At 35.0% G+C, this 12848-nt stretch overlaps 1 protein-coding gene across 14 annotated transcripts in view; it reads left to right on the forward strand.

The window, feature by feature from the left end:
- RALGAPA1 (Ral GTPase activating protein catalytic subunit alpha 1) overlaps positions 1-12848 on the forward strand; it is a 247220-nt gene that overhangs the window by 189341 nt on the left and 45031 nt on the right. For 13 of the 14 annotated variants that reach the window (XM_041758106.1, XM_041758107.1, XM_041758108.1 and 10 more), the window contains one exon: positions 2895-3050. In XM_041758106.1, the coding sequence (XP_041614040.1) occupies positions 2895-3050 (156 nt within the window). Of the gene's footprint in view, positions 1-2894; positions 3055-12848 lie in introns of all 14 variants that reach the window. The other variant, XM_041758113.1, reaches the window with a different exon arrangement.

A 12848-nucleotide genomic window follows, 5' to 3' on the forward strand; every position in this document is an offset into this window, starting at 1 on the left:
GTATCCTGAGGGATTTTTTGTTTGTTTTGCATTTTTGAGAGAATACAGGCAAGGAGCAGGGAGAGGCAGAGGGAGAGAGAGAATCTCTCACGAAGTAGACCCCATGCTGAAGCTTAATCTCATGACCCTGAGCTCATGACCTGAGCCGAAATCAAGACTCTAATGCCCAACCAAGTGAGCCACCCAGGAACCTCATCCAGTATCCTGATTTTAATATAGTTTTGCACTGGAGAAATCTGGGTACAGAATACATTGGATCTCTTTTTATTATTTTTTAAAACTTATGAATCTCCAGTTAAAAAATTGAATAAAAAAAGATCACCAAGTATTGCAGAAGTGTTTAGAGCAAAGGAATACTGGAATGAGACTTGTTCTCCATTACATGATCAGAGAGTTGACCTGAAAATAAATAACCTATTCACTAAAACGAAAGGTCTATACTTAGATACCATTTTTCACCTATCATATTAGCAAAGATCATAAAATTTGATAATATATTTGAAAGCTATGAGGGAAACAGGCATTCTTAAACACTGTTGTTGCTATCTATAGAGAGCCATTTTACTGAGTTTCATGAGAAGAGTACATGCCCTTTGACTTACAGTTCCACTTTTAACTATTCTATAGATCTCCTTTTACAAATGCAGCATGACATGTATTCTGTGTTATTCACTGCAGCATTGACTATAATAACAAAAGATTGGAAACAGCCTAAATACCCTTTAAGTAGGGAACTAGTTAATTATTGTACATCAAGAAAATGAACTTCTCTGAAGCCATGAAAACAACAAATGAAGAAGCTCTTTACTTATTAATGAGTACTTTTCAAGGTATTTTAAGTGAAAATCAAAGTGCAAAACATTGTATGTGTACACACATACATAAAAGAATTTAATTGGATATATAGAGAACATTTTTGGAAGGATAGTTAAGAAATTGCTTTCAGGGGGCACCTGGGTGGCTCATTTGATTAAGCAGCCAGCTCTTGATTTCAGCTCAGATTATGATCTGAGAGTCCTGGGATTGAGCACCAGCCACATTGGGTTCTGCACTCAGTGGGGAGTCTGCTTGAGGATTCTTTCTATCTCTCTCCCCCTCTTTTTGCTTGCTCCCTCTGTCTTTCTCTGAAATAAGTAAATTTTTATAAAGGAAAGAAGAGGAGTGCCTGGATGTCTCAGTCAGTTAAGAGTCTGCCTTCAGGGTCTCAGAGTCCTGGGATAGAGCTGCAAGTCAGGATCCTGGTTCAGTGGAGAGTCTGCTTCTCCCTCCCTCTGTTCCCCCAATGTGTGTTCTCTCTCTCCCTCCCAACCCCTGTCAAATAAAATCTATAAAAAAAAAAAAAAAAAAGAAAAAGAAAAAAAAAGAAATTGCTTTCTGGAAGGGGCACTAAGTAGCTAGAGATGAGAGATGGAAGTAAGAATTTTGGTAAGCTTTTGAAAAAAAATTCTTTAAAAGATTTTATTTATTTATTCATGAGAGATAGAGGCAGAGGGAGAAGCAGACTCCATGCAGGGAGCGTGTTGTGGGACTTGATCCCAGGACTCCAGGATCACGCCCTGGGCTGAAGGCAGGTGCTAAACTGCTGAGCCACCCGGGAATCCCCAGCTTTTGAAATTTTAAATACATGAGTATATTACTGAGTCAAGTTTTAAAAAATAAATGATTGAGGCAATCTTATAGTAATGTTGTAAAAACTAATTTGTTATTCAGATGTTTAGCCATTATAACTGATACTGATAGTTGAGACATGTTCAAGGTCACATGGTGCAAAAATTGGTTTTTATAATTCACTTTACCAGTTATTCAGATTTTTAAATTTTTTAATTGAAGTATTAACACACGGTGTTATATTACTTTCAAGAGTACACTATAATGACTTAATTCTATACATTACTCAGTGCTCATCATAAGTGTATTCAATCACCTTTAGCTATTTTACCCACGCCCCCACCTACCTTCCCTCTGGCAACCACCAGTTCTCTGTGTTTAAGAGTATACTTTTTTATTTTTTTTCTTTTGTTCGTATATTCTTTTAAATTCCACATATGAGTGAAATCATACGGTATTTGTCTTTCTCTGACTTATTTTACCTAGCATTAATTATTCCCTCTAGGTCCATCCATATTTCAGATTTCATTTTTAAAAACATATGTATAAAGTGGTTTTTCTGAGTAAAGAGATACAGTGTTTAAGTATCTTTCTTCTTTTGTGTTTCTTTTTGCTTTCTAGTATTTTCTTTAATTTCAACAGTGAAGTCAGGTTGCTTTGTGTATTGCACAAGTTAAGGGAATATGACCCAATGCAATGACCCTGATATTAGTATGTGTGTATTTTATTTATAATCAGGGAAAGTATGTGTAAAAACCTTAGCACAGATTAATTTGTAGTTTTTTAATGCATTAGAAGTTCAGTTCTGCATTTTTGTATTTCTGTTCTGAGCTATGTGATAGGTACTAAATATTAAGACAATTTCCATGAGTAAATCTAACACACATGATTAATCATCTTATCAAAGTGACATTACTGTTTAAACTTTCCCCCACATCACTTCCAGTCTTGATTTTTGCTACTTGATTTTTCACTCTGGCTTTGGTGTCCTCCCATAGCCTTTATGATTTAGTATTAACACCTAGTAGCCTAACAAAAGATGCATAGTGTACAGCAGTGATTTCTTTCCTAATTAACTCCTCCTAATTAGAGATCACAAATACTTAAGAAAAAGTTCCAGTATAAACAGAACAGCTCTAACTAATAATTCTGAATCAAGCATTGGTTGATAACATGCCAAAGACTTTCTTCTCCGTGTTTTTTGCAAATTGAGAAATTTGAGTCTATTTCAATAGTAAGTTGTTGAGTTTTGTTTAGTTGATTAAAATGTGTATCATTGCTCCCAGGTCAATCTTACAAACCACTGCGGTTTCATGGGAGGACTACAAAAAAACAAAAGCACAGGATTGACCACGCCATATTTTGCTACCTCTACAGTAGAAGTGATATTTCATGTATCAACAAGAATGCCTTCTGATACTGATGACTCTTTGACCAAAAAAGTAAGTGCTGAGAAAAAAAATGTTGAGTTAAAATCCTAGTAATTAAGAAAATAAATACATAAAATACGTAAGTAATCTGACCAAAAAGCACTATTTCTGAATATTCCACTCTTCATCTAATACTGTCTTGAGAATGCTGTTTTCCTTAATAATAATATTGAAGGTTATTGTCTTAACAAAGGATTTGCCTTCAAAGAAATGGAGGTATGACTAATTGAAAAACATCTGTGTATGTTCAAATTGGTGAAACTATATTTCAAGTCTCTTTACATATGAATAGACATAATGGTTATATAGATTGAGGGAGAGCAAAATATATATTCATCATTACAAAGCATTTAAAATATAACATGCTTTATCATAAATTTTAACTAAAACTAATTGAGCAGATAAAATAAGCCTTAATTAATGAAAAAAATTTTACTCCGAATTTATGAGAGATGTGGTTTTGATGGCCCTGGTCCTTTAAAACCTACATCACTATTTTTCTGTAGGCAGCACTAGTATTCAGGAGTCATTCTTAAAAAAAAAAAAAAAAAAAGGAGTCATTCTAGTGACTATAAAGATACATCAGGGTACAGTTGTATGTATTCAGTCCACTTTTGGTTTTCTTAGGGAGAAATATTTTTAAGAGTAAAACTTTGTCCAACATTTCTTTACCTTCTCTTTCACCTCCTTCCTCAATTTATTCAAAACCACTAAATGTAACCAACTTAATATCATTGGTCATTTTACTTGATATTCTTTTGCCTGATATCAAAACACTTTATAATTTATTAAGCTATAAAAACAGTGTATTCTCTCACTCTTGTAAAAGAACTTTAGAACTCCTCTCAAATATTTGATAAGATTGAGTTAATAACCCTTGATGCCTTTTGTTTACAATTTAAAATACTGTTGGAACTTGCCTACTAAATGAGTAATAGTTGATAAAACTAATATGTGGATGATAATGAGGTTGGAATGAGTAGTAAAAGTGGAGGTAATTGATAAATGTAAGAAAGTATATTCAGTACAGATTTGCTATAGAATTCCTTGTCAGGAATCCGTGGGTGGCACAGCGGTTTAGCGACTGCCTTTGGCCCAGGGCGCAATCCTGGAAACACGGGATCGAATCCCATGTCAGGCTCCCGGTGCATGGAGCCTGCTTCTCCCTCTGCCTATGTCTCTGCCTTTCTCTCTCTCTCTCTCTCTGTGTGACTATCATAAATAATTTTTTTTTAAATTAACAAAAAAAAAAAGAATTCCTTGTCATGTAGTTTTTAGAAGTAAAAAAATGATCTATGAATACTGACAAGATGATGATGAAGAGGTGAATTGGAGTAAAACTTCATTTAAACTTCAACTAAGCACATTCTTCCATCAATTCATTTTAAAACTCTATGAAATAAGACATACCTAAATTAGAGACAATTGTAAGTATAGTGCAAAAAGATAATTTAAGGGGTGCCTAGGTGGCTCAGTCTGTTAAGCCTTTGATTCTTGATTTCAGCTCAGGACATGATCTCAGGGTCATGAGGTTGAGCCCCATGTGGGGCTGTGTGCTGGGGATGGAGCCTGCTTTGGATGCTCCCTCTGTCCCTCCCCCACTCTGTCTTGAGCTTATGCATGCATGCTCTCTCTCAAAAAAAGAAATTAATTTTTGAAAAGATCATTTAATCATTAAGAACTTAGCTGTGACTCATATTTATCATTATCATTTTCATGGCTCCATGGATACAAACAACTTTTTAACCCCAGAACAGAGTCTAAAATTAATGATGTCTCATATTACAAACAGAAGAGAACAAAGTACATGATTTTTTGTTTAAAAAAATTTTTTTGTTTTTTTAAAGAAAACTATGGCAGGATATTTTTACTTCACTATATTAAACATGATGATTATATGGTACTTGAAATTTTATTCCTGTGACCTTTATAGAAATGTCAATTAAGATTTCTTATTTTTTTCAAAACATTCATGAGGGTTTGTCCTTAATTTCTTAAGAACTTTCTGAAATGGATATTTAACAATTCATTATCACAAAAAAAAATTAATTTTGGAGAGGATACCATCATTTAAGAATTGTTAAATGGTTGAATTCTAATTAAAATTAAATTGTTAAATGGTAAAAATTTTAAGTACTGGATTTACTAGAGAATTTTGAGGGATTAAACATTGAACATAGTTTTTTCATCTATACACATAGGAATTTTTTTCCTATGGTAAAAATTACATATATTACATATTTACCATTTTCACCTTTTTGAAAAATTTTTTATTTAATTTTTTAGAATTTGGAAATTGTTTTTCATTGATGTGTAATTAATATACGGTGTCATATTAGTTTCAAATGTGCACTGTTGTAATGACTGAATAGTTCTATACATTACTCAGTGCTCATCATTATTAATAAGTGTGCTCTTATCACCTTTGTCTATTTCACCCACCCCGCAACTCTTCTCACCTCTGTCAACCACCAGTTTTGTTTTTTTGTTGTTTAAAAGTCTAATTTTCTGTTTGCCCATTTTTTCTTTGTTTGTTCATTTGTTCTGTTTCTTACATTCCACATGAGTGAAATCCTATAGCATTTGTCTTTCTCAGACTGACATTTCACTTAGCATTACATTATACCCTCTGGGTCCATCCATGATATCACAGATGGCAAGATTTCATTCTTTTTATGGCTGAGTAATTTTGTATTGTAGGCAGTATATATACACACACACATAGAATACAATATTACTTTATCCATTCCTCTGTGATGGACATTTGGGTTGCTTCTGTATCTTGGCTGTTAAATAATGCTGCAGTAAACATAGAGGTGCGTATGTCATTTCAAATTAGCATTTTATTTTCTTTGGATAAAAACTCAGTAATGGAATTACTGGATCATATGGTAATTCTATTTTCCTTACTGTTTTCCACAGTGGCTGCATCAGTTTGCATTTATACCAATAGTGCACAAGGTTCCTATTTCTCTACATCCTTGCCATTACTTGTTATTTCTTGATAAGTTTTTTTTTTTAATTGATTCTAGCCATTGGTGTAAGGTGATATCTCATTGTGGTTTTGATTGGTCTTTCCTTCATGATTAGTGATGTTGAGCATCTTTTCATGTGTCTGTTGGTTATCTGTATGTCTTCTTTGGAAAAATGTGTGTTCAGGTCCTCTGCCCATTTTTTAATTAGATTATTATTTTGGTGTTGTATGTTTTAGGTATTAATTCATTAGATATATCATTCGTAATTGTTTTCTCTAATTCAGTAGGTTGCCTTGTCCTTTTGTTGATGACTTTCTTTGCTATGCAAATTCTTTTTATTTTGGTATAGTCCCAATAGCTTAATTTTAGTTTTGTTTCCCTTGCCTGAGGAGGCATAGCTACAAAAATGTTTCTATATGACTGATGTCCAAGAAATTACCGCCTGTATTTTCTTCTAGGAGTTTTATGGTTTCAGGTCTCACATTTTGATCTTTAATCCATTTTTAGTTTATTTTTGTATGTGGTGTAGGAAAGTGGTCCAGTTTTAATTTTTGCATGCAGCTGTCCAGTTTTTCCAGCACTATTTTTTGAAGAGATTGTCTTTTCTCCAGTGTATCTTTTTGTCTCCTGTGTTGTAGATTAATTGACCATGTAAGCATGAGTTTATTTCTAAGCTTTTCTGGATTATTCCACTGATCTATGTGTCTTTTTATGTCAGTACTGTATGATTACTACAGCTTTATAATATATCTTGAAATCTGGAATTATGATACCTCCAAGCTTTATTTTTTCTCAAGATTGCTTTGGCTATTTGGGGTCTTTAATGGTTCCAAACAAATTTTAGGATTATTCTAGTTTTGTAAAAATTGCTGTTAGTATTTTGGTAGGGGTTGCATTGAATTCATAGATTGCTTTGGGTGTATGGACGTTTTAACAGTGTTGGTTTTTGCAGTCCATGAACATGGAATACCTTTCCAGTTGTATCATCTTCAGTTTCTTTCATGAGTGTTTTATAGTTTTCAGAATGCAGTTTATTCTTAGGCATTTTATCCTTTTTGGTGCAGTTGTTAAATGGAATTGTTTTGTTAATTTGTTTTTCCTTTTTTATTATCAGTATAAAGAAATTCAGCTGATTACTGTATATGGACTTTGTATCTTGCAACGTTACTGAATGCATTTATCAATTCAAGTAGTTTTTTGGTGGAATCTTTAGGGTTTTCTATATATAGCATAATATCTGCTAATAGTGACAGGTTTACTTCTTCCCTATTAATTTGGATGCCTTTTATTGTCTGATTGCTGTGGCTAATACTATGTTGAATAGAAGTGATGAGGGTGGATATCTTTGTCATGTTTTTTATCTTAGAGGAAAAGCCCTGCTTTTCAACATTGAATATGATGTTAGCTGTGGGTTTTTTATGTATACAGCCTTTGTTATGTTGAGGTATGTTCCCTCTAAATCTACTTTTTTAAGAGATTTTATCATGAATGGATGTTGTACTTTGTCAAATGCTTTTTCTCCATCTCTAGTGAGATGATCATAGTTTTTATTCTTTTTTCTTATTAATGCAGTTATGTTGATTGATTTGTGGACATCAAACCACCCTTGCATGCCAAGGATAAATCCTGCTTGATCACGATGAAAGATTTTTTTAAATGTATTGTTGAACTCGGTTCACTAATATTTTGTTGTGGATTTTGCACCAGTTTTCATCAGATATTGGCCTGTAGTTTCCTTTTATGTTTTGTTGGAGTTTTTTGTAGTTTATTTCTCTCTGGTTTTGGTATCAGGGCAATGCTAGCCTTATGGAATGAATTTGGCAGCTTTCCTTTCTCTTCTGTTTTCTGGAGTAGTTTGATAGGAATGGATCATAACTCTTCTTTATATATGTGGTAGAAATCACCTGTGAAGCCTCTGGTTCTGGATTTTTTTTTTTTTTAAAGATTTTACTTATTTATTAGAATAAGCACAGAGGGGGAGAGGTTAAAGCAGAGTCCATACTGGGATCAAGATCTGAGCTGGAGGCAGATTGTTAACTAGCTGTGCCACCCAAATGCCCCTCTGGACTTTTGTTGGGAGTTTTTTGATTGCTGATTCAAGTTTCATTACTAGTAATTGGTCCATTGAAATTTTCTATTTCTTCCTGATTCCATTTTGGAGGGTTGCCTGTTTCTGCCAATTCATTTCTTTTAGGTTGCCCAATTTGTGGGCGAATAATTTTTCATAATCTCTTATAATCCTTTATATATTTGTGGTGTTGGTTATTTTTCCTCTTTCACTTCTAATTGTGTTTATTTGGGTTCTCTCTTTTTTTTTTTTTTTTTTTTTTTGGAGTCTGGCTAAAGATTTATCAATTTTCTTGATATTTTCAAACAACCAGCTCCTGGTTTTATCCATCTTTTCTGTTGTTTTTTAGTTTCTATTTCATTTATTTCTGCTCTGATCTTTATTATTTCTAATACTGGCTTTGGGTTTGTTGTTGTTCCTTTAGGTATAAGGTTAGGTTGCTTATTTGGGATTTTTCTTATGTTTTTGAGGTAGGCCTGTATTTCCTATAAATTTTCCTCTTAGAACAGCTTTTACAGAATCCCAAAGATTGTGGACCCTTGTGTTTTTATTTTTGTCGCCATGTATTTTTTATTTCCTCTTTGATTTCTTGGTTAACCCATTTATTGTTTAGTAGCATGTATTTTAGTCTGTTTTTTGGCCTAATATGATTTATTCTAAGGAGTATTCCATGTGCAATATTTATTCCATTGTTTATGGTTTATTTTTGTTTGAGAAAGAGGAATGGAGACTGCACATGCACATGCATACAGAGGGAAGACAGGCAGAGGAAGAGGGAGAGAAAGAATCCCAAGTAGGCTCCATGTTCAGTGCAGAGCCCAACATGGGGCTTGACCCCACCACCCCAAGATCACAACCCAAGTTGAAATCAAGAGTCTGACACTCAGCCAACTGAACCACCCAGACTCCCCTGTATTTCACTGTTTGGTGATGGAATGTCTGAATATATCTGTCCATCTGGTCTAAAACCACTGTTTCCTTATTGATTTTCTATATGGACAGTCTGTCCATTGATACACACAGGGTGTTAAAGTCCCTTACTGTTATTGTATTACTGTCAGTTTCTTCCTTACATCTGTTAATAGTTGCTTTATGTATCTGAGGGCTCCCATTTTGAGCACATAGATATTTAAAATTGCAACTTCTTGTTGGATTGTTCCTTTTGGATTGTTTCCTTATTGTCCTTCTTTGTTTCTTGGTACGGTCCTTGTTTTAAAGTCTATTTTGTTTGATATAGGTGTTGCAACCCCAGCTTTCTTTTTGCTTCCATTTGCATGGTAAACATTTTTCCATCCCTTCACTTTAGATCTGCATGTGTCCTTTGGTCTGAAATGAATCTCTTGTAGGCAAGTTATAAGTGTGGATTTTTTTATTCATTTATTTATCCTGTGTCTTTTCATTGGATCATTTAATCCATTTACATTTAAATTCATTGACAGGTGCATACTTACTGCCATTTTTGTCACTGGTTTTGCAGTTCTTTTTTTAGCTCTTTTCTAGTCATTCTTCTCTTGCTCTCTTCCTTCATGGTTTGATGGCTGTCTTTAGTTGTATGCTTGGATTTTTTTCTCTTTATTTTTTGTGTAACTATTACAGGTTTTAGATTTGTGGTTATCATTAGGTTCATATATAACATTTTATGTATATAGCAGTCTATTTTAGGTTGATGTCACCTAAATTAGAATCTATTACTCTTTGCCCCATGTTTTATATCCTTTTGTTTTGTGAATCCCTTGACTGATTTTTATAGATATAATTGAGTTTACTGCTTTTGTGTTTTAACTTTCATACTTGTTTTATAAGTGAGTGATCTATTACTTCTATTATATGTTTGCATTTACCAGTGAAATTTTTTCTTTTCTTAATTTTCTTACACCTATTTTGACCTTTTCTTTCCACTCAAAGAATTCCCTTTAATATTTCTTGTAAGACTAGTTCAGTGGTGATGATTTTGGGGAGCTCTGGGGAACTCTTTACCTCTCTTCTGTGCTGAATATAATCTTGATAGGTAGAGCATTCTTGGTTGCAGGTTTTTTCCTTTCAGAGATTGAATATATCATTCCACTCCCTTTTAGCCTGCAAAGTTTCTGCTGAAAAATCAGTTGACAGCCTTATGGGATTTTCTTGTATGTAACCAATTTCTCTTATTGCTTTAAAAAATCTTTTTCTCACAATGTTTGCCATTTTAATGATTTTTGTTTTGGTTTGAACCTCCTTGGGTTAACTTTTGGAGGGTTTCTGTGCTTCCTGGATCTGGATTTCTGTTATCTTCCCCAGATTAGGGAAGTGTTCATCTCTTATTTTGTGAGTCAATTGCTCACTTCTCTCTCTCCTCCCTCTGGGATCTCTAATGCAAATGTTATTATGCTTGGTGATGTCACTGAGTTGCCTTCACCTATTCTCATTTTTCTTACTTTTTTCTTTTCTCTATTCAGTTTAGTTGCTTTTTTTATTACCCTGCCTTCCAGATCACTAATCCATTCTTCTGCTTTTTCTAATCTGCTGTTGATTCCCTCTTGTGAATTTTTTATGTCAGTTTTGTGTTCTTCATCTCTGACTGGTTCTTTTTTATATTTTCTTTCTCTTTTTTGAAGGTCTTACTGAGATCCTTTACTCTTTTCTCAAATCCAGTGAGGATATTTACAGCCATTACTTTGAATTCTTTATCAGGGCTATTGCCTTATCTCTGTTTCATGTAGCCTTTTTGCTGTGGTTTTGTCCTGTTCTTTATTCAGGACCTAATTCCTTTGTTTCCTCATTTTGTCTGACTCTCTGTTTATTTCTATATATTAGGAAGGTCAACTATGTCTCCTGCTCTTGAAAGTAGTGGCTTTATGAAGAGGTTCTATGGTGCCCTGTAGCACAATGTCCCCACCAGAACCAGACATTTCAGCAGTGTCTTCTCTGTGGACTGTGTGTTCCTTACTGTTGTGACTGAGCTGCATTTGCATTTAGTCCAGTCAACTACAATGTGGCCCACTATGCCTACAGTTGTGAGCACACTAGACAAGGGTTTGGTCCCTGTTAAGGGGCCTGTCTGGGGCCACCACAGGCTTTTAGTTGACTGGTGTCAGCAGTCAGCCCAAGCACTGCATGGCTCTCTCCCCATTCTGCCTCTAGAGGTTTCCGTTGGTGAGTAGGGCCTATAGTCAGACCAGATACCTCCCATCTGGGGCTGCAGTGACACTGATCAGCAGTGCATTGCCAGCTATAAGGTTTAGCTGCTTGAACTGTAGACACACTGGTGTGTGTGGTTATACTCCCCTGTCACCAGGGCACAAATCACTCTGGAGTGATGCAGGGTTTTTCAGGGCAGGAGCCACATAATGGAAGTAAATAAATGCCTGGAGGCATTTATGTGGAGTAGGGCAGGTTGGATGAGGTGGGGACCATAGTGCTAACAAGACAGATGGAAAATCTTCACTCTGCTTCCCACAGGTATCTGACTTTATATAGGCTGCAAGGGAGGCAGGCAAGGAATGGTCAGCCAGCCAGCACTTTTGTTCTTGGAGAATTCTCCTAAAGACTCCTGCCCAGTGCACATTTTGAAATTAGTAAATAAATCTACTTCTCATACCCAGTTTGTCCTCAAACTGCTGATTCTATGCTGTCTCTCCTGGGTTATTTGTTATGCTGGCTTTTTAAGGGTGGAACTCAGTTTTAAGGTACCCAGAGTAAAACCCTTTTGACTGTAAAAACTCTCAAAGTTAAGCCCTACTGGTCTCCAAAGCCAAAGTGTTACGGGTATTCCCATGCCTGGGATGCCTGATGTGAGATCTGATCCTCTTGCTCTTCTTCATGCTTATAGTGTCCCTCTCATTTATGATTAGTCTCATGTGGAATGGGGAGGTTGCTGAAAGGGGGAGTTCCCAGCCATATTTCTACTCCTACCTTTTTTGATGGGGTCTCCTCTATACTGTTAACTGTGGAAAATCTGTTCTGCCAGTCTTCAAGTTATGAGTCATTTTCAGAGTTGGTTTCACTGATATGGCTACTGTCTGTCTCTGTGTGTCTGTGGAATGAGGTAAGTTTAGGATACTTTAACTCCACCACCACTCAGGACTCGTATCTTAACCATTATTAAATGTGCATTGACATAGACGTGTAATATACAACCATCACGAGTATCCATTTTCAGAACATTTTCATTTTCATTTAATTCAAAATATGTTTTATTTTTTCTTGAGAATTCTTCCCATTTGTTATTTAGGAGTCTGTTTAATCTCCCAAGTATTTGGGGGTTTTCCAGCTATCTTTATGTTGTTGACTTCTAGTTTAATTCCATTGTGTCCTGAAAACAGACATTGTGTGATTTCTATTCTTTTAGATTTGTTAAGATGTGTTTTATGGCCCAAATGTAGTCTATCTAGTGAATGTTCTATGTGAATCTGGGAAGAATGTGTAATCTGCTGTTGGAGGAAGTAGTCTATAAATGTCAATTATATCCAGTTGATTGATGGAGCTGTTGAGTTCAACTATATCCTTACCAATTTTCTGCCTGCTGGATCTCTCCATTTCTGATAAAGGAGTATTAAAGTTTCCTGCTATAGTAGTGGATTCTTCTACATGCACTTCTATCAGTTTTTGCTTCATGTATTTTGACACTGTTGTTAGGTACATAACGTTAAGGATTGGTTATGCCTTCTTGGAGTACCAACGTCTTTATCATTAGATAATGTCTCTCTATCCCTGATAACTTTCCTTGCCCTGAAGTCTGCTCTGTCTGAAATTAATATAGGCACTCCTACTTTTTTTATTGGTGTTCTC

This window comes from Vulpes lagopus, chromosome 6, assembly GCF_018345385.1.
Source record: "Vulpes lagopus strain Blue_001 chromosome 6, ASM1834538v1, whole genome shotgun sequence".
In the NCBI taxonomy this organism is placed as follows: domain Eukaryota; kingdom Metazoa; phylum Chordata; class Mammalia; order Carnivora; family Canidae; genus Vulpes; species Vulpes lagopus.